The following is a 22,992-nucleotide window of genomic DNA, read 5'->3' as shown; positions in this document are numbered from 1 at the left end:
ATATATATTTTTCTATATATATATATGTATATATATATTTGGGGGGGTGGGGAGTTGTCAGTGGTTGACACAGCAAATTGAAAGAAAGAAAGCTAGAAAGCAAGAGAGAAAAGTAAGCAAGTCACAGCTGACTAAGTTCTTGGAGTTTATTCAAAATTGCTGTCTGTGGTTCTCCAATGCACAGACGTTAGATTTAGTCACAGAAGAAAAAGTTAGCCCTGACTTAAAATCTTATAACATTCCCGTTCGGGCTAGACAACCACCAGCAACCCCTCCACCTGAGGGAAGGAGGAGTGAATGGTCAGGAATGTCCCTGTTTGGGCCCCAGAAATGCTGCAGGCAGGGTCCAGCCTCACTCACGACTCCAGAGTCCCCGACTGGTGGCAAATGATCAGCAAAGAAAATAACAAACGGAAGGCAGCTTAATCATTACAGCCATAGGACTGCTTTGCAACTGACAGCTGCTCTGCCATGCCCAGGCTTGGTTTTTATTTTTATACCCATTTTCTTGGCAAACAGATATATTACCTAACACACATGTTCAAAGAGAGATAATTGGAAAAGTGATACATTAACTTTTAACAAATCACTTGATTAACATTCTATATTCTTGTATTGTGAAGCAAAGGTTGCACACAAGATAAATGATTTCATCACAGGTGGCTTAATTTTCTCATTACCCTGTGAGAAGTTTTAAGCTTACAAACAATTATGGAAATTTACTTATTACTTTTAATAAAATGGAATAATTAATCAGCAGTTCTTAAAAGACAATTCAACAATCGTATCATTGAGGCTGAGGGGTACTGGGAACACAATTCAAATTTAATTTAGACTGGTCATTTCTCAGGGCTTACTAGGGAGTTCCTGAGTTACTGGTTTGTGAAATCAAGTCACTGAGGCATTTGAAGCTTGATGTACTTGTACTTATCACTTGGGCCTCTGATTGATTTGTGTGCTGGCTTCTTGAGAATAGTTTTCTGTGAGTGGGAAAGTTCTGGGCTTGGCCTGTAGCTGTGGTTTTACTGAGAATTGTGTACCTAAGTAAAAGTTAACCCATGATAGTCTTTTTGGGATAGAATTTGAGGGTCTGATCTTTTGGTGATTTTTTAGAGAATTAGGGTACAGATGTTTTGCTCTTGCATTATTCCTTTTGAGATTAGGAGGAATAATAATCATATCAATTCCATAGGTAAGGGACATTGATGAGAGAGGTCATGCAAGGGGGATAGAGTAGGCAGTCACATCTTGCCAAGGACCACTCTGTGTTTTCCTCAACTACCACATGTGACTGTCAAGACGTGGCCTGATGGCTCCCAGCAGCTAATGTTTATAATTCTTATAAAGCAAACTATATTATTTATTAGCTCAAGACTAATGATTATGTTATTAAAATAATCATAAAGGCTAATACTATTATAATCATAAAAGGAAGTAGGGGGCTTTATACTTGCATGTGTGACCATGAGTAGGCAAGTCTCTTAACTTTTCTTAGCCCAAGTAACTAAAATTGTAAATCTGAGTTGGTGGAAGAAATTCCTTCAAAGATGAAATTAAAAACTCTTGACTCATTGACTTAAGTAATTTAAACTTGAACTGAGTAAAATTGTGGAATCTTAGTTTTTGAAGGAATTTTATTGTTCAACCATTTTTCAGCCATGTCTGACTCTTTATGACCCCATAAGTCCATTGATTTAGATTTGTAACCAGCCTACATTAATATAATTCTTCCATAGATATAGTAAAAAAGATACTCAGAAGTTAAAGAAGTACCAGTCCATACATGGAAATGACTGGAAAAAGATTGGTGAGATGGTGTCCCGCAGTAGCCTCTCTGTCGCACTGAAATTCTCTCAGATTAACAATAGTAAGTGGCATGTACTGTCTGCTTTAAAAATAAAAATGTATCCTATGAATCAGTTTGGATTATTTTTTGTCTTTTTTTCCCCTCATTTAAGTTACTAAAAAATAGTGGTCGGAGTGATGGTTATGAGTGGGTATATTGAAATTTATTGAATAACTCAAAATTTGAAATTTAGCAGTAGGGATTGCAAAAACTTAAAATTACAAGAATAAAATGTTAGTGATTCTTTTGATGTTGAGAATAGTAGGGAAAAATATTTGACTAAGGCTTCAGGGTCATTGTTGTATTTTTGTAATCCAGTATTTGGTCTTTCATTTATGCTGTTGGGAACTTATCTAGGTAATGAGCAGGTTCAAATAAAAGTGATTTTTAAAAATCTTTTACATCAAAGGATTTCCCTGATTTTTCAGTAAGGAAGTTTCTCTTATCCTCTTTATTGTCTTCAATTAAGACGGTCCCCACATTGTATATTCTTAACTAGGGTTGAGAAACTGTCAGGCAGTTTTCCCCCTCCAAAATAAGATTATTAATAAACATAGCTTGATTTATTGAAATGGTGGACATTGATATTGTTCATGCAGAATTAGGAAGAAATCATTAACTTGAAAAAAAATAAATTTCTACCTTTAAAATCTTCCATGCTGTAACTCTATGATCTTTAATTTTTAGTTTAATATACTTTTATCCTGTAACTCCTTAGGGATATGAACTAGATCTGTGATTTTGTTTAGAGAACCTTACCAATACAGGTCATCATCTTCTTTGCAACTTAGAGAGAGGGAAATTGATTTGTGGAGGGTTAATAACTCCTAGAGGTGCATTTTTGTTTAGCTTATTAGACAAGGATTGGTCCAGGATTGTTGATTCTGCCATCTGGGCAGGACCATCAATGGAGCATTTATGGTGTTGTGTTTACGCATAAGTGCATTAGTGTTTTTTGTAAGACTTGTTCTGAACTATGATTTCATTGCTATAGGAAGCTTCACTATAGTGAGAAAACTCCCTCTCACTGTAGATCAGCAACTTCAGCTTAACATTTTAAAAAACTGCTTGATACACTGAAAAATCAGGTGACTTCCTCAGGGTCATGAATCTACTGTGTTGGTCAAGGAGCATTTATTAATTAAGCCCCTGTTGTATTGTTTCGTGCCAGGCACTGTGCTAAATTACTCTGAGGATAGAAGAAAGGCAAAAGACAGCTTCTGAGGAAATATCATGAAAACAACTATGCACAAAGAAAACATATAAAGGATAAATTGGAGATAATCTAAAAAGGAAAGGTACTAGCATTAAGGGAGATCAGAAGAGGCTTCCTATTGAAGTGGTAATTTACCTAGGACTTGAAGGGAGCCAGGAGGTGGAGATGAGAAGAGAAAGTATTCCAGGCAGGGGACAGCCAGTGAAAATCTATCTAGTCTAAAGATGATGGAGATGATGTGTTGGAGACAGGATTTCACTTGAGTAGATTCTGGATCTAGCTCCCTCTCCACTGAAGCACATTGCCTCTTTTCCTTTCATATGTCCATAGATATAAATCATGGTCCTTGGAGTAAAGCAGAAACTCGGAGACTGATTAAAGCTGTTGAAGAAGTGATTCTAAAGAAGTTGTCACCAAAGGAGGTAGAAGACATAGACTCTCGGCTCCAAGAAGACAGTTCCCCAGAATCTTTATCAATTTTGCGGAAGCAACTCTACAAGGGTATATCCTGGGTAGAAGTAGAAGCCAAAGTAGAAACAAGAAATTGGATGCAGTGTAAAAGTAAGTGGTAAGTTTTAAAATTTTTTCTCATATTTCATCATTTTTTTCCCCAAATTTCACCCTTCTCTCCTACCCTAATAAACTCCTGCTTGTGACAAAGAATAAAAAAACCCAAGTGGGCAATTTAGCAAAATAACCACATCAGTCAAATCTTGACAGTGTATTTCATGTAATTTTAGCATGACTGTTGAACAGACATACAAGTTCAAGGAGCTTAAAAAAATTTTTTAGATGAAAGACTATATGTAGGAAATGAGATCCCAAGTACAGATAATAAATTTAAAGAATCTAAAATATATAGGGAAGCAAAAATCTTTTTGGAAAAATCTATTGATTAAGGAGAAATGGGATAGTAAAGTAGTAGGAGTATTTAAGGGGGGAAATGATGAGTTGTTAAGAAAGAACTTATCTGAGAATAAGTGTTTATGTTATTGTTTTGCAATTGGTAGCTTCTGTCTGTAATAACCCTTCCATTCTGGAGGTGATGTTTTATTTGGATTTGGGGAGGAGAAACTCATGTGACCAGTTTGTAGTTTTAATTTTCCCTGTTTGCTTTTAGCCTTAGGCATAAAGAATATACATATATAACTACATCAGGTCCAAAATGGGTTGGATACATTACCAAAAGCAATGACAATGACTATCATTAAGTAAAGAAGCTGTTAGTTTGTGATATAAAAATATTGAGTACATAGCATGCAGATTTTTCTAATCCTTAATAAAAACAGGTGGATTTATGTCTATGAAGTAGAACCTAATAAATGAGAGAATTCAGATTAATATACTGGATGAGGGTAATTTAAGGACCTAAAATTACTAAAATATATTTTTCCAATGGAAGCTTTTCTCTGAAATTATAAAATTGTATATTTGTTACCTTTAACATAGGCCCGAAATTCTAACCAAGCGGATGACCAATGGGAAGGTTGTGTACCGTGGGACAAATGCTCTGCGTGCCAAAATCAATCTTATTGAAAGGTACAAAAACTTCAAATATGTTCAAAGATAATCTCTGACTTTCAAAACTTTTCATAAGGACAGAAAATCAACAGGTATTTCTTAAGTATCTTACTATATGCCAGACAAAGTTCTAAAGATGCAAAGACAACAGTGGAAGAATTCCTGCCCACAAAGAACTTAAATTTTATCAAGGTAGACAACTTATACATAGGTAAATACATACAAGGTACTTTTGACAGGGAAGGAAGTAACAGCTAGAAAGAATCAGAAAAAACTTCATAAATAATTTGAGCTGAACTTTGAAGGAAACTAGAGATCCTAAGAGATGGAGGTAAGGAGGTAGTACAGTCCACACATAGAAGACAGCCTGTGCCAGAAATAGGAGATAAAGGGACCTGTCTGAAGAACAGCACAAAAGTTAGTGAGAGTATCTAGGTGGCCCAATGGAAAGAATGCCAGGCCTGGAGACAGGAGGACCAAATCTGGCCTCAGACACTTCTTAGCTGTGTGAGCTTGGGCAAGTCGCTTAACCCCAATTGCCTAGCTCTTATAGCTATTTTGCTTTAAAATCAATTTTAAGACAGAAGGTCAGAGTTTTAAAAAATGTTTAAAGCCAGCTTGAATTTACTATAGGAAAGACAATAATCTTTATTAAAGCTAGTAAGGTTTATCTAAAACAGTTAATATGCCAAACAAAGGCATTTCTATTGACTCTAGAGTTATTGTTAAATAAGAGAGTAGCATGGTTACTATTGGAATAATATTATCTTAATCTTAATATTATTCCAGTATTACAGTTGTGTTTTATGAAAGTAATTTTGACAATAGTGATGGATTAGAGAGAGGGAATCCTTTAGGCAGTGAGACCAATTAGGAGGCTACTGGCTCTAGTCCAGGTGAGAAATGATAAAATAACTTTGGTGATTATCTTGTGGGTAGAGAGAAGTTGAATTTGAGAGATGTGGGGGTAGAATTGAAAAGATATGGCAATTAATGGATATGTGAGGTAAAAGAGAAAGAACAGTTAAAGGGGATTCCAAGGTTTAAAATCTGAGTGACTAGAAGGATGGTGGTACCCTTGAAGAAGATAGGGAAGTTCAAAAGAGTAGTGAAAATTGACTTGGTGAATTTGATATACCCACAGTACAATCAGTTCAAAATATCCAGTCAATAGTTGGTGATGTGGAACAAGAACTTAGGAAGAAAATGGGGCTGTTGATCCCAAAGCCAGGCAGACCAAAAACAGAAACAAAACTATAGACCAATCTCCTTAATGAACATAGATGCAAAAGTCTTAAATAAAATACTAGCAAAAAGACTACAGCAAGTTATCACAAGGATTATTCACTATGAGCAGGTAGGATTTATACCAGGAATGCAAAGATGATTTAATATTAGAGAAACCCTCCACATAAATTGGTCCAACTATTCTGGAGGGCAATTTGGAACTATGCCCAAAGGGCGCTAAAAGTCTGTCTGTCCTTTGATCCAGCCATGCCACTGCTGGGTTTATACCCCAAAGAGATCATAAGGAAAAAAGACTAGTACAAGGATATTCATAGCTATGCTCTTTGTGGTGGCAAAAAATTGGAAAATGAGGGGATGCCCTTCAATTGGGGAATGGCTGAACAAATTGTGGTATCTGTTGGTGATGGAATACTATTGTGCTCAAAGGAATAATGAACTGGGGGAATTCCATGTGAACTGAAAAGACCTCCAGGAATTGATGCAGAGTGAGAGGAGCAGAACCAGGAAAACATTGTACACAGAGACTGATACACTGTGGCACAATTGAATGTAGTGGACTTCTCTACCAGCAGCAATTCAAATGATCCAGGACAATTCTGAGGGATTTAGGAGAAAAAACATTATCCACATCCAGAGAGAGAACTGTGGGAGCAGAAACACAGAAGAAAAACATACGATCAATCACGTGATTCAATGAGGATGTGATTGGGGTTTTGGCATTAAATGGTCACTCTACTGCAAATATGAGTAATATGTAAGTAGGTTTTGAACAATGATATATGTATAATCTAGTGGAATTGCTTGTTAGCTCCAGGAAGGAAGAAGGTAAGAGGGGAGGGGAAGAATATGAATCATATAACCAGGGGAAAACATTCTAAATAAATAATTTTTTTTTAAAATGGAGCTGAATTTACTCACTGCTTCCTAAGCATAGCTTCACCCTTGATGCCATAGCTATGCCTATGTAGCTCACTGTACTTGGCATGCGTACATACCCTCCTCCCTTCAAATCCTGTCTGTCCTTCTACTATTATATCCCATCTTTTCTTTGAGACTTCCCTTCCCAGTCCATTCTGTGGTTTTCTCTCCTTTTATAGTTCTATAATCATGGATATGTCAGGGCCAGTTCAGACCAGCTATAGCCAGTTTAAAAATTTTCAGTGTGATAATTTGTACCTTTGAAATCAGTAAAACCCTTATTGTTAGTTGATTATTGAGATATAAAAAGTGATGGAAAAAATATTCATGTGGATTAAAGATAAAAGTGTTTTTGGATGGGATTTTGGAGAGCCAATTATTAAATATTTGCTAGTGCACCCCTGCCTAGAATACTTTTTTTTTTTAACCCTTACCTTCTGTCTTAGTTTCAAGGCAGAAGAGCAACTGGGGCTAGGGAATTGAGTTAAGTGACTTGCCCAGGACCCCACAGCTAGGAAGCATCTGAGACCAAATTTGAACCCAGGATCTCTTGTCTCTAGGCCTGGCTGTTTACCGACTGAGCCACCTACCTGTCCCTGCATGTCCTATTTTTTAAATTGTTCATGTCTTTTGACCACTTATCTATGGGGAGTGGTGCTTACTTAGGCTTATATATTTGTGTCAGTTCACTAAAGAATTTGAATGTTAAGAGTTTTGTCAGAAGTATTGGATATGATGCTTTTTTTGGTGGTTTTGGTTTTTTGTTTGTTTTTTGGTCCAATCCATGGCTTCTCTTATTCAAGCTACATTTATTTTGTTTGCAGAAAAGTTTTTTAATTGTTTAAAAAAATTTTTAATTGACCGTTTTATTTTTTTCTTTGTAGTCTTATCCTTGTCTGGTTATGACTTTTCTTTCTAACCACAGTTGTGAAAAATGCCTTTCATCTCTAATTTTTTAAATGACAAGAATTCTTAGATTTCAATCTCTTAGCTATTTGGAGCTTATTTTGATACTTTCCATGAGTGTTCTTAACCATAAGTTCTTAACATTTTTGTAATTTGTATTTTTGTGATTTTTATTTTTTAACTCTGGCAGTTTGGTGAAGCCTAAAGACCTTTTCAGAATAAAAATTTTAAATGTATAAAACAAAATACATAGGATTACAATGGAAGCTGATTGTTTTGAAATAATTATCCAAAAAAAATTTCTTTTAAGTTCATGGATCTTCATTTAAGAATCCCTGGTCTAAATCAGTAGACAAATTTGTTTTCTAGTTTTCCCAGAAGTTATTGTTGAATAAATAGGGAGTGTTTCCTCCAAGAGTTTGTGTTCTTAGATTACTAAGATAGTAAGCTACTATATTTCTCTCCTAGCTCTTATTTATCTAGTCCATTCCACTCTTTTTTTTTTTAAACCATTGGTACACCTGCTTTATTTCTTTTTTCTGGATCTATTTGGTCAATAAGTGACTTGACATACAACAGATTTGATTAATTTATAACTGATTTCCTCTCAGGTTATATCAAACAAATGTACAAGAAGCTAATGAAATTAATTGGGAACATCTTGCTGGTGCAATTGGGTAAGAATATTTGTTTGATTTTAGGCTAATCAGAAGAAATAGTCACATGATATAATTTCTTAAGGGATGGCTTATAAATTTTTAGGAATAATATGAAACTAATCCTCACTGAAAATCTTTAGAGAAGTATTGGTAAATTCACCTCATTTGAAAAGGGAATTTAATGTACTATAAAACCTAACCAATGGCAGTTAGATGTCTCAGTGAATAAAAAGCAAGGCCTGTAAATGGGAGATTCTGGATTCAAATTTGACCTCAGACACTTAGCTGTATGACCCTGGACAAGTTACTTAACCTCAATTGTAGTTCTTGCAGTTCTGCCTTAGAACTGATATTAGTTTCAATTCTAAGACAGGGGGAAGAGTTCTTTGAAAAATAAAAGTGGAGGGAGAAATGAGTGAGTTTTAGTTTTGGTTGTCTATATGACAATATAGTCTATATTTGGTTGTCTGTATTTTTTACTTTTCCATTGAATGTTTGACCATAACAGAGACTAAGCCAAACTTGTCATAACTATAAGATCTTCCCTTCTGTGGATCTTACTGTATTACGTTTTGTTGTTGTTGTTGTTTTTTTAATTTTACTTCCCCCCCCCTCCCCAATAAAGGGTCTACTTTTTCTCCTTTCCTGACCCCATTAATCCTTGGTTAGAAACATGTGAACTCAAAGAAAACAAATTGGCCATGTTGAGGTTAAATTTAAGAGTGTATCTGGTGGGCTTTCAGAGTCAGTCATTGAACATTTATCAACCCATACCTGCCTATGAAGCTTCGTTATTATTCATTTGATACTCAAGCCTGGATTCCCCTTTCTTGTTAGACTTGTATCCCCAACTAAATTATAAGTTGTCTATATTTCTAAAATACTTTTAGGTCCCTTCCAGTTCTTAACAGAGTGCAGTCCACATGATAATCAGTAAATACTTCCTAACTGTTATAAAAATAAAATAAAACAGGTGCCTCTCTTTAAAGCTCCTTGAAGGCAAGGACTTTTTTATTTTTCTCTTTGTATCCCTAGTTCCCAGAACACTTCCTGAAACAAAGTAGGTGATTAATATTGTTTGTGATTGATTACAACTGAGAAAACTGTTGAATTAACTAACTGAAAACCATGTTTTAAAACATAGATATGGTCCTTCCAAAATTGCAACCTACACTTTGTTCTGTATTATAAACACTATTATAAGTATTGCTATTGTGTTATTCCTGATTCTGACACTTCCCTAGCTGTGTGACTTTGGGCAAATCAAACTCTGAGCTAGAAGGAGCCATAAAGGTCATTTAATTCAACTCTTGTCATTCTGTAGAAAAGGAAATTGAAATCCATACAAGTAAAGGTCCCCAAGGTCAAATAATGTTTACTTTGGACCCATTTCCTTATCTTTAGATTAAGCAATAAATTTCCTATTCTATCTTCATGGAGGGAAAAAAATGAAATTCTGTCCCCCTGATGAGCCTAAATTTTCTTTGAATCAGATGTTATTTAGTGCTTTTATTTGTGTGGGGTTTTTTTGTTTGTTAAAAAAAAAACAACTTACATCCTATCTTACAATCAATGCTATGTATGAGTTCCAAGGCAGAAGAGGGTTATAGACTAGGCAGTTATACTTAGGTAACTTGGCCAGGGCCACACAGGAAGGAAGTGTGAGGTCAGATTTGAACCCAGGACTTCCTATATAATCTCTAACCATTGTAATTATATTACTAATAATAATGATGCCAATAATATAGTTTTTTCAGAGTATTGAATTTGTGAGTCAATAAATGATGAATATAAATTTTCTTTCTTTTTTTTTTTTAAAGAGATGTTCCTCCATCCTATGTTCAATCTAAATTTTATAAACTAAAAGCTACCTGTGTCCCTTTTTGGCAGAAGAAGACATTCCCAGGTCAGTAGTCTTAATTTGGCAATATTATTTCCCTTTGTTGCCAGTGACATATGGTTTAAATCAGTGATTCTCAACTTATGAGCTGTGGACCCTGGTTACCAATTCCATCAAACTTTACCATTTTGTTCTCCATTTGACCACTAGAAAACATGCAACATGGATAAGAGGTTTTGTGTTGACAGTTTTATACGATCTATCATTCATTTATGCTAATGGAAAAAACAAATCCTTTCTTAAAAATATCACTGAATTCACAGTGTTTTGTAATACTTTTTCTCAACAAATAGTAATGATGCAAATATTATGGGGAGAAGGTCTAAAACATTTTGACAGTAAAAAGAAGTCCTATTGCTCAAAAAAGATTTGAGAACCACTGGTTCAAGTGACATTGTATCATAGGGTTTCCAACAAAGCAATTTAAAATCTATTCTTAGTGGGCATCTAGGTAGTTCAGTGGATGAGATCTAGGCCTAGAGATAGGAAGTCGTGTGTTCAAATGTGACTTCAGACACTTTCTGGTGGCATGAACCTTTTAGAGACCTAGTGACCTAACTGCATGTGAGCCCCCCACCTTACCCCAGATAGGGGAGGGAGGAAGCACTACCTTTGGGCTGCTGGACAGAGGGGCACAGTGTTGTGAGAAATGTCCTCAGGCATGGTGGAGAGAAGGAAGGGAGCAGCCCCCTCCTGCACATGTGCCATAGGTTCACCAACACAGGCCTAGACAAATTAACCCCAATTGTCTAGCCCTTACTTTTCTCTTCTGCCTTGGAACCAATACTTAGTATCCATTTTAAAATAGAAGGTATGGGTTTAAAAAGTAAATTGATATTATAAATGTTTTGCCAGAAGAGGTTATAAATTCTGAAATTAGTTCTGAACAACTACCTTATTAAAGCAGACTTTTGTAGAGGGAGAAATTGCAGTTTCTTGTAGTGATGTCCCTGCCCACTGCCAAAGAACTAGTGTAATCTGTGACCTATTTTAGCTAGGAAAGGATGTAAAGCACCTGGTGGTTGCTGGCAGTTTTCTGTTTCTAAAAAGTGAAAATGGGCAGGTAAACTCATTTAAGGAGAGACAATGTGTGTTTTGTTTTGCCCTATGCTGCAATCTCTTCTTTAGGCTTCTGCTACTTGTACTAGTGTGTTCACTCAGGAAGTAGCTGGTACAATGACTGTCTAAGAGAGGAGAGCAGGAAAAGTAAAGACACAAATGGGCTTTTTTTTACTGGGTACAGAAATACTCTTTTTTTGGAAGAGGAAACCTACAGGCAAATCAGAAATCACCCAAAAAAGGCTTTTAGTACTCAGCTGGCCTGAAGCCTGAGATCTTTGTATTTTTATTAAGGGAAAAAGATGAGATGGTTAAATTCGTAGATATAGGAAAGAAAGCAAATAAAGTACTACCAAACAAGCTTGTCATTCTGCAGCTACAAAAGGATAAATCAAAGGTTATATGTGAATAATTTAAGACAAATAGGTTAGATGAAATTTCTTATGTTGTTAACTTTGAAGAGTACTAAAAAGAATACTAAAAAACGGAGTTAAACTTAACAGTGATTATAATAATGTCACTCTGGTCCTACTATCTGTTTACTTAGCATAACTCAGTTTTAACTAGAATTAAATATTCATCTGGAAGATTAATATTCAGATTTTTGGGATACTGGTTTCAATTAATATTTGGCAAATTATTTCCATTTAAATAGAGAAATACAAATTAAACAACTCCAAGGTAAACCTCACACTTATCAGTTGGCTATTATGACAGAAAAGGATGGAGGGAATGTGGAAAGATAGGACACTAAATGCACTTCTGAAAGAATTGTGAACTCAAGGCTATGAAACTACACATAGCCTTTGAACTAGAAATACCAGGTTGGTTTCAGAAAAATCTGAGAAAGATTTGTTTGAATTGATACAAAGAGAAGTGAACAGAATATTGCACACAATAACAGCAATATGTAATAGTAGTCAGCTATGAAACATTTAGCTACTCTGATCAATATGGTAAAATTTCACTGGACTAAGGAAAAATGCTGTCTACCTCCAGAGAGAGAATTTATGAACTCGTGAATGAAGATTGAAGCATTTTTTTATTTCTCTCTTTCTCTTTATTGTTATTTTTTTTGCAACATGGTTGACAAGGAAAAATGTTTTGCATGATTTCATATGTATAATAGATATCAATTTCTTGCCTTCTCAGTGGATTAAGGAGAGAATAGAGGATGGAAAAGAATTTCGCACAGAAAATAAAAATAAATTATAAAAAAGTAAAGTAAAAACATGAAAAATAACAAGAGGACAAGAAAATTAAAATTCCCATTGATAAACTACTTACATAAAGAAATAGTCAGAAAGGGGGCAACTAAGGTGGCTCAATAGATTGAGAACCAGGCCTACAAAGCCAGGCAAGACTTGGGTTCAAATTTGACCTCAAATACTTCCTAGCTGTGTGACCTTAGCAAGTCATTTAACCCCCATTGCCTAACCCTTTCTAGCTTGGAACAAATACATAGTATTCATTTTAAAAACAGAAAGTAAGACTTTTTTTTTTTAACCCTTACCTTCCATCTTAGAATCAATACTGTATATTGGTTCTAAAGCAGAAGAGTGGTAAGGGCTAGGAAGTATCTGAGGTCAGATTTCAACCTAGGACCTCCCATCTCTAGGCCTGGCTCTCAATCTACTGAGCCACCCAGCTGCTCCCAGAAAGTAAGACTTTACAAAAAGAAAGAAAGAAAAAGAAATAGACATCTTCTCCCTAGGAGAACTCCTAATATGTTAGTTAAGTATCAAAAGGCATACAAGAACATCGGCTTTTCGAATTCAAAGGTGTCCCATAGGTATCATTTAACCTATTACCCACCAAATGCAAGCATCCTTTCACATAGCATTCCTGACAGCTAGACATTCAGTCTCTGAATACCTCCTATGTTAAGGTCATCCGCTGTTTCATGAATCAGACAGCTTGTCACATTATTGTACAACCCCAGTTAGTGCTTTCTTGAGGCTGATCAGAAATCTGACTTTATAAACTTTTTACAATTTGACTCTTATGATACCTCTCTAAGAACTGTCCCTAATTCAACCTTTTTGGAGCAAGACAGTAGTCAGGTCACCTCTCCATATAAAGTTGGGACACTAATATACTGTTGGTGGAACTATGAACTGATGAAAACATTCTGAAGAGCAAGATGGAACTAGGCTCAAAGGCCAGTGAACTATGCTTACCCTTTGACAGCAATATGTCTGGATCCCAAAGAGATCAAAGATGAGAGAAAAACACAAAAATATTTTTAGCAGCTCCTTTTGTAGTGGAGAATTGGAAACTGGGCTTGGATGAAGTTGTGGTAAGTAGTTGTATAATGAAATTACTCTTGTATCATAAGAAATGTTGAATAGGATGAGTTCATAAAAAACTGAAAAAAACTTATATGAATTGATATAAAGTGAAATCAGCAGAACCAGAAGAACAATTGAGACAGTAACATAAATATGATCAACTGTGAAGTACTAAACCATTATCAGCAAAGCAAGTTTCCAAGATAACCACAAAGAACAATGATGAAAATGCTACCCCCACAGCTAAAGAAGGAACTCTTGATTTGAGTGGACCTCGAAGCATGCCATATTCTATTTTATTTTCTTAATGAGATTTTTATTGTATCTTATATGTCTTCAACCACAACATGATCAATATAGAAGTAGGTATTGTATGAAAAAATTCAGGTATGAATTCTAAAATGCCAGAAAATAATTGTCAAAAATAGCTTCTACCTGTAACTGAAAAAAAACTAAAATTAAAAATTAAATTTGTATTGATATCTTTTGGTTTTTTGCCTTGCCACTTCTTCACTCTATCCTTTCCCCTCCATCTCCTGGAGAGCCATCCCACATGACAAGTAGTATTTTTTATAGAAAGGAAAAAATCAGTACAATTAATCAGTGTATCAAAAAAAGTTTAATAGGCTCAATAATGCATCATTGATTTGGGGGAGATTGGTTTTTGGAAATGGCCAGATGTCATTAGAAGCTAGTAGCTAGTTTTCATTTTTTTTTTTAAATGTGACCATAAGGGGGGAGCTGGGTAGCTCAGTGGACTGAGAGCCAGACCTAAAGACAGGAGGTCCTGGGTTCAAATCTGGCCTCACACTTCCCAGCTGTGTGACCCTGGGCAAGTCATTTGACCCCCATTGCCTAGCCCTTACCACTCTTCTGCCTTGGAGCCAATACACAGTATTGACTCCAAGATGGAAGGTAAGGGTTTAAAAAAAATGTGACCATAAAATCATATTGATTATCTCATCTAGTGACTTTTATATGTAACACAAGATTTTGAGCAGAACCAGAATGATTCCAATAAATGTAGTGTTTTTCAGTATAATGTTTTAAAGAATAATGTTCATTTAAATATGCTTATGTTAGAAAAATCAGTCATATTATTTTATAGTCAGAGCTCATGAGTATTACTACCACAAGAGAATAGTGAATGGAAAACCATACTGGTTGTGTACTTTGTTATGTTTGTTTGAAAATCAGGCACTGCATTTCCCAATTGACAAATGGTCAAGGGATATGAACAGGCAGTTTTCACATGCAGAACTCAAAACTATCAATAATCACATGAAAAAGTGTTCTAAATCCCTCCTGATTAGAGAAATACAAACAAAAACAACTCTGAGGTATCACCTCACACCTAGAAGACTGGCCAATATGGCAACAAAGGAAAGTGATAAATATTGGAGATGTGACAAAATTAGGACACTGCTGGTGGAGTTGTGAATTGGTCCAGCCATTCTGGAGGGCAATTTAGAATTTTGCTCAAAGGGCTTTAAAAGAATGCTTGCCCTTTGATCCAGCCATACCACTGCTAGGTTTGTACTCCAATGTGATAATAAGGAAAAATACTTATACAAAAATATTTATAGCTGCGCTCTTTGTGATGTCAAAAAGTTGGAAAATGAAGGGGTGTCGATCAATTGGGAAATAGCTGAACAAATTGTGGTATGTGTTGGTGATGGAATACTGTTGTGCTGAGAGGAATAATGAACTGGAGGAATTCCATGTGAACTGGAAAGACCTCCAGGAACTGATGCAGAGCAAAAGGAGCAGAACCAGGAAAACATTGTACACAGAGGCTGATACATTATGGTACAATCAAATGTACTAGACTATTCTACTAGCAGCAATGCAATGATCCAGTACAATCCAGAGGAACTTATGAGAAAGAACACTATCCATTTCCAAAGAAAGAACTGAGAGCAGAAAGGCAGAAGAAAAATATATGATTGATCACATAGTTCGATGGGGATATGATTGGAGTTTTGGCGTTAAAAGATCACTCTATTGCAAATATGAATAACATGGAAATAGATGTTGAACAATGATACATGTATAACCCAATGGAATTGCTTGTCAGCTCCAAAAGGGGGTAGGGAAGAGGGGTGGCAAAAATCATGAATCATGTAACCATGGAAAATATCCTAGATAGAAAAGAAAAGAAAATCAAGCACTGATTTATAGTTATCACTTATCACCCGATAAGCCTTTTATTTAACATGAATTGATAGTAATAATTTTCCCTAATTAAATGTAATAACAATCTTTTACATATATTTTTCCAAAATTATAACATCCAAATTTTCTCACTCCCTCCATTTCCATCCTTCCTGAGATCGTAAGCCATTTGATCTGGATTATATATATAGATAGGATGTTGTAAGATATTTCCATATTGGTCAGGTTGTGAGAGAATACTCATAAAACCAAAACACAAATAAAGTGAAAAATAATATGCTTCAATTTGCATTCATACTCCATCAGTTATTTCCCTGGAAATTAATAGCATTCTTTGTTTTAAGTCCTTCAGAATTGTCCTAGATAAATGTATTACTCTTTCTCATTTAATCATTGTACAATATTGCTATTATTGTATACAATATTCTTCTGGTTCTGCTCACTTTACTATGCATCAATTCTTGTAGATCTTTTGAGATTCAACTGAAGTCCTCCTGCTCATTTCTTAGAGCACAATAGTATTCCATCACAGTCATCTGCTATAATTTGTTCAACCATTCTCCACTTGATATACATCACCTCAATTTCCAATTCTTTGCCACCACAAAAAGAGCTACTGTAAATTTTTTATAAATAGGTCCTTTCCTTTTTTTTTGTTTAATCTTTTTTCTAATAGTGATATGATATTTCAGTATCAAAAAGTATGAACAGTTTTATAGCTATGGGCATAGTTCCAAATTGCCTTCTAGAATGGTTGGAGCAATGCACAGTAACTCCACCAATTATTCATTAGTGTCCCAATTTTACCACACCCCTCCAACATTTATCATTTTCCTCTTCTTTCATATTAGCCAATCTGATAGGTGTGAGGTGGTACCTCAAAGTTATTTTTAATGCATTTCTCTAATCAGTACTGATGTAGATCATTTTTTATATGACTATAGTTTGAGATTGTAATGCTTTTTAAACTACTTCATTAATGTCTCATCAAACATAATCCTTAAAGCAGTTAAAAAGATTAAGGAAAAGACCTCCAGTATGCTAAGTAGTCTCCCTGTAGAAAAATCTATGGAGGGTACCATGTTACTATTAGAAAGGCCAGTAAATTTGAAGCCAATTCCTTATCTGCCTCTTACCACCTGTACATCTTGGGATAAGTCTAACATCTCTGAGGTACATGCGTGGAAATATGCTTTTCCATATGATAATCTTCATATGTGGGTGTATGTCATATGTTGTACTATATAAATTTTTCAAGATGTATTTTATGATTTTGAAATATGATGTTGTCTAATATTATTTGATGTTCAGTTTCACAAGGGGTTTCATTTTATGTAAAATTGCTTTTTTAAGATGTTTGTATTAGAAGATTATCTTGACTTTTGAATTTTACTTGGAGATAGAATTTTCCTTTAGTCTATGGTTCTTATGTTCTTGTTGGTATAAATAGAATTTGTACATAATATAATGTATTTTGCAGAGATGTATCTTCTTAGTTAAGTAACTTTGTTTCATTTTCCTTCTTGTAAGCAGAGACAATTTATAATTGGAGGTATAATCTTCATATATGGGGCTATCTCATCATTGTTTTTGCAGTGCTTATTTCTGTTTTAACTTGTACTCTCGTGTCTTTCATTTGTGGTGTTATATACAGTGCTTTCATATTTGTTTTTATATTCTCATGTATAGCTTTCCATTTGTATGGACAATTGTTGATTTGTTGTTGTTGTTAGAGTTGGGGCTATTGGCAATACTTCAGATATATCTTATCTTATTATGCATTTTTCTTTGAGTTGTTACTTTGTGTTCTTCTGTATCACTGTTAATATTATGGTCATAATGTTTTACATCATTGTAGCTATACTGTTGTATCTTATGAGATATCTGAAACCATGAGGTAATATCTTCATGGTATACCCTCCGTCTCTTCCTACCCCCCCCTCCCCCCCAGTACAGATTTGTTTTTAGATGGAGGTTGAGAGATTTGGGTAACCTGTTTAGTTCTCATCTATAAGTTGGTATTAAAATCTTTGATAAGAGATTCATGCAATGTGAGTAAATGCTTCAATTGCATCCTAGGTGTTTCCTTTCTTCAATTGCTGGGATGTTTGTACTTGTCATCGTTATGAAGTTAAAGTTTTTCACTAAAAACTTAGGGGTTTTCTTGATGTGATTAAATTCCTTAACTCTTCTTTTGTCAGATTTTTATACTAGTCTTTGTTCTCACAAGGTTTTGTTGTAGATTACTCTATGGAATTCAAACTAATCCTAGTTTCAATCCTTCTCAACAGATGGTATTTGTCATGTTATGTTGTTGAAGTTAGAGAATAGATGTGAAATTGTATATCTAACTCCCAGTTTTTTCTTTAATATGTTTCTTCCCATTCATAATCACTGTGTGTATAGATAGATACTTCCTCCTCATCAGTGTTATTCTCAAGGTCTAATTTACCTAGCAATTCTTCATAACTATTAACTCCAGCAATGGCAAATATTTTCTCTATGGACATAGTTTCCTCTAGTCTCCATGATATCATCATCATCATTATATTCATAAGATTTTGTTTGTTCTGAATCTAGGTATTCACTTTGCCCAATTGTGTCCCACACATCCCAACCAAAAAGCTTGAAAAAGTCATATGGTTCTTGTTCTCCATAACTTTTTTGGTCCATTATTATAACACCATTTGGTATTGAATCGTCTTGGTCTAAGTCTGACTCTTGGTCACTGAATTCTGTAATCCTTATGTTTTTCTTTGGATTTTGTTCAGTGCCATGTAAACTTATGTCAGATGTTGTTAACTCAGTTTTTATGTGTTGATCTAACCCTATGTCAATGGCTTTTATCTTTCCCAATTCTGTTTCTAGATGTTTCTCATTAACAAGCTCTAGATTTGTATTCTGTGGTGATAAACTTGATAGTATGGGGTTTTCTGCTTCTTGCAGATATACAATGCTGTTACTAAAATTCACAGGTTCTACACTGTCTTTTATGTCTAAGTTTTGTTCGTATGCCTTCTCTTTTGACCTTAATGTAGAATTAATTTTGAGTTAGAAGCTTTTCACAAAATAACAATAGCTAGCATTCGTGGAGTAATTTAAGATTTGCAAAACATTTTCAAATGTTATCTCATTTGATCCTCACAACAACCTTGGGAGATAAGTGCTACTATTATCCCTTTTTACAAATAAGGAAATTGAGGCATAAGGGATTAAAAGATTAAGTTATTAAACTGAAATTTTATTCCTCTTTAGAAATTATAGACTACCTCTACGAGACTAGCCGCCCATTACTGGAACAAAGGTTACAGAGGAAACTGAAGAAAGAAGGTACAACTGTCCAGGAACCTGAGGTGCCAAAGCAGTCATTTCGATTCAAAGACATCTTTTTTTGTGAAAGTGATAGTGAAGAAGAAGATAAAGAAGAAAGCAGCTAAGCTCGAGTCAAACACAAGTTACTTATTTATGTTTTTAATTTATTGCATTGCTCATTTTTTTCTAAGTCATTTTCATAATTCTCAACCTTTAGAGGCATGGATAATGACCAGGGAAAGGTTGGGGTTTTTGTTTGTTTAATTCTGCCTTAACATCATTAAGATATCTTGAGGTAGAAGTGACAGACACTTCTATCCCTCTCATTTTAAAAACTGAGGCCCCTCAAGGTAAAGTGGCATCACTGAGGCAATGTAATGAGCTTAGAAGAAAAAGAACATTTACTACTTATGTAACCAGGCACACTTTCTTTATGTGTCAAATGGATTTAAGAATACTTGTACTCTCTACCTCCCATTGTTGTTGTGGAAAAAGTATTTTGTAAAATTGTTAATTGCTACATAAAATGATTTTTTTTTTATTATTCAGTGTCTCAATTTCATTCTGTTTAATAGCTTTTAAAAAAATAATCTTGTATTTTAGAACATTCAATAGTTTGATATATTTGTATTTTAGGTTATCAAGAAAATAAATTTGTTTTAAGTTTGATACCCCTCCCATTTAGAATGGGATTGGTTTATTTTTAAATATATAAGTGGTTCCCTCTACCTTTCATTGTAGTTAATGAAACAAGTAGAAGTCTATTAGATGAAGATTTTCATTCTTGTTTTAATGAAAGTGCATGTATGCTTAGTAGAAGGAGCACTGTTGGAGATTATTTCCTTTCCTTTATGTACCTCATTGAGATGAATATAAAATAGCGTTCTTTATGTCTCTGTATATTTTATCCACACCCATATACACATCTTTTTGAAGGGCAAGGTGTTAAATCTTAGAATCATTTTGAGAATTGGAAAGGACCTCAGGGACCATTTAGTCCAATTCATACATCTCCCCTCTCTAACCTGAGCTAGTGGCACCCAAACAGTGTGTCTGGAAGGGAGTAGTCACCAACCTATCATCCTTCCAATGCTGCCTCAAACCTATTCTCACCCCTGTAGGAGACTCACTCCATTTGGGTCCTTATGCCCACAGCTTCCCCACAACTCCACCCCCTTCCCCCCCCCCCTTGTTTTTAGACAAAGAAGAATTGGGAAATTTAATAAGTACAGGAAAGGTAACTTTGTCCCTCCTCTCCTAGGCTACCACCAGTCTATTGTCCCAAATGACTTATTCCAGTTATACAACCAGAAAGATTACAGCCCTACTTCCTCCCTGGCTTGATGTCTGATAACATGTATCATATATCCATAGATTTTATATAGGAACCATTTCTAGATATCTACTCTAGTCGACTCTTCACAATATTGTGAAGATTCAATTTAACTCTCACCAACTGTGAAAATGAAAATAATTAACTCTCCTCTGATTGTGAAGATCAAATTGTAACCCCTGTCTATTTTTAGACTCAATCACTAAAAGTGTAAACATCCTACTTAAAAGTTGAGTAGGAAGATTTGCCCATTTTTAGATCTAGTCAACAAGAGTGTAGACATCCTACTTAATCATGAGTGGGAGATCTGTGACCTACATGTGCAATGATGGGTGATGAATCAGAATCGACTGACTTCCTCCTGGGCAGTCCTAAGCAAGGCTTTAGACTATGATTTGTTCACATAAAAAGTGGAGGAAGGCACAGGAAGTGATGCAAGAGAAAGTGTCTTTAAAAGGGAGTGACAGCTTCCTGAGTGGAGTTATTCTGGCAGTTCTTCATTCTAAAAAGTGGAGGCTGGTGAAGAATATGCTGACTGCACATGAGACCATGTTCCTGGTGAGGCTGATCTATTGACATGCAGTAAGTAAAAATAGCTGACACTTTCTTGGATATTTTCTGAAAAGACTTTCCCAGGTCCTCGGCTTTGCTGAGGCCAGCTAAGGACCAACTCTCCCTGCCCAAGTTAAGCCAGGGGCTGGAAGTAAATTACTTAGTGCTTAGGCTAGATATCTTACCTTATCCTCTCTCTGATTTTCTTACTTCACTCTTCTATATTTTGTATATAAATTGTAAATAAATCTCTTTGGAATAAATTCCTGGCAACCACACTCCTAATAAATCAAGTCGAACCCTTTCTTTTTTTTCCCCCTTATAATATCTAGACATCTCCAATTAGGAATGCGGAATATTCTCTTTTAGCTGAGATAATACATTTGTAAACAAGGAGAAAATACTGTTTAACCCAAATGGGCTTAGAAGGTAGCCAATTAATAGGATCAGCAAATTGAGCAGGAAAAGCAGACTGGGCCCCTAAGAAAAATCTTCTTGCATGGTCAAGGAGTTTGATAATGTAATCTTCATTTTGGACAGAACATCTCTTCTCCATAAAGAGAAAGGGATATCAAATACATAGGGTCTAACCGTTCCCTTGTGACCATCATCTAACCAATTAAGATCTCTAGTTGCCTGCTGAATAGTTTCAGGTTTTTCAAAACCTTCTAAATGATTAATAGGGCTAACCGTGGGCCAATGTGAAGGTCATTGACTGAGTGCTATCACCAATACATCTGCTTTGGAACCTGACAAAATTCTATGGCTTACATAAAGAGATAATGTAGGGCTCTCATAGGTAGTTTGCTGAGAACAAAAAAGTCCTGAAGTGTCAGAACTTCTGTCTTCTTTTTTCTTGGTCATAATTTTTTCTAAGTTTTTGTGAGATAAGAGCAGCTATTCTCATTCCTTTCTGTATAGAAAAAAGCTTTTGAGATTTGGCTAGTACTTTTTCTCTCTCCCATATAGCCTGCATTAATCACCCCAGGGAGGATCTCCAATAGTATAAGACCTACTGTATTATTGGGCAAAGATTCATATATTCCAGTATGAATAGTTTGTATTGTTATGTAGTAAATAATCAACCAACCCTCACTCTGTATGGGACAACAGAATGTTCTGCAACAGAACGTTCCGTGCAAAGCCCCAGGAACTACAGGGCCCCTGGGTATGCCAATAGAAACCCACCTTTCATGTCCTTTCTTGTCTGTCCAACATCGCCCACCTGTTATGTCTATCTGCCAACCTAGCCAAGATCATTAACTAACAATGTTCCAGGCGTCTCCCATCAAGTAACTTAACTGTCACTGCTTTAGCCCATATAAACTCCACTCTGACTGTGCTTCCCCCGAACTCTCTTTACTGAGTTTCCCCTAGCCTGCTAGTAGTAAAGACCTTTGCCTGAATTGCATTGTCTCTGTGTGCTCCTTGGGTGGTTGTCCACTCGGACCCTGACATTATCCCTCCCTCAAATGACACTATGAGGGTGCCTTTAGGGGGTAGATCAAGCCCCACACTGTTTTGAGTGGCATATATTAAGTCAGATACTTTGTGACTGTGACTTTCCTGGGAGATCAGGGAATTGTGGCCTCATAAGTCTAGTAGGCCCGAGGTGGGCCCAGGATGAAGTTTCCCTAACATCACTGTTATTTATCAGAGATCCATCCTTTTAAAATTCTGAATGGCACTGGCTTGCCCAATGTCATCTCTTTCCACATCTGGGACAAACCATGGAAGACTATGAGGTAGAACTTTGAAATCATGTATTCTGAAGACAATTTTTGAAGAAGTTTCAAAAACAACCAGGCCTTCCACATGAGAAGCAATTGTGTTTAGATCTGTTGTTCTTAGTAGCCATCATCAGTATAAAAATAATTGTTCCAACATTCTAACAAGCTCAGATGAATAACAAGATACTACCTGACAGGGCAGCTGGGTGGCTCAGTGGATTGATAGCCAGGCCTAGAGATGGGAGGTCCTGGGTTCAAATCTGGCCTCAGACACTTCCTAGCTGTGTGACCCTGGGCAAGTCACTTGACCCCCATTGCCTAGCCCT

The 22,992-nt window shown here is 35.6% G+C and overlaps 1 protein-coding gene across 10 annotated transcripts in view; it reads left to right on the top strand.

Annotated features, from left to right (window-relative positions):
* TTF1 (transcription termination factor 1) overlaps positions 1-19,595 on the top strand; it is a 32,706-nt gene extending 13,111 nt beyond the window's left edge. For 6 of the 10 annotated variants that reach the window (XM_016428133.2, XM_056812618.1, XM_007475195.3 and 3 more), the window contains 6 exons: positions 1,737-1,867; positions 3,393-3,630; positions 4,512-4,601; positions 8,267-8,332; positions 10,135-10,220; positions 18,995-19,595. In XM_016428133.2, the coding sequence (XP_016283619.1) occupies positions 1,737-1,867; positions 3,393-3,630; positions 4,512-4,601; positions 8,267-8,332; positions 10,135-10,220; positions 18,995-19,176 (793 nt within the window). In that variant the 3' untranslated portion in view covers positions 19,177-19,595. Of the gene's footprint in view, positions 1-1,736; positions 1,868-3,392; positions 3,631-4,511; positions 4,602-6,257; positions 6,586-8,266; positions 8,333-10,134; positions 10,221-18,994 lie in introns of those variants that run through there. The other 4 variants (XR_008915353.1, XR_008915352.1, XM_056812620.1 and 1 more) reach the window with 4 other exon arrangements.
* The last annotated feature ends 3,397 nt before the right edge of the window (positions 19,596-22,992 follow it).

The sequence above is a fragment of the Monodelphis domestica genome, chromosome 1, assembly GCF_027887165.1.
Source record: "Monodelphis domestica isolate mMonDom1 chromosome 1, mMonDom1.pri, whole genome shotgun sequence".
Taxonomy (NCBI): Eukaryota; Metazoa; Chordata; class Mammalia; order Didelphimorphia; family Didelphidae; genus Monodelphis; species Monodelphis domestica.
This window is presented reverse-complemented; position numbering and strand designations above follow the sequence as displayed.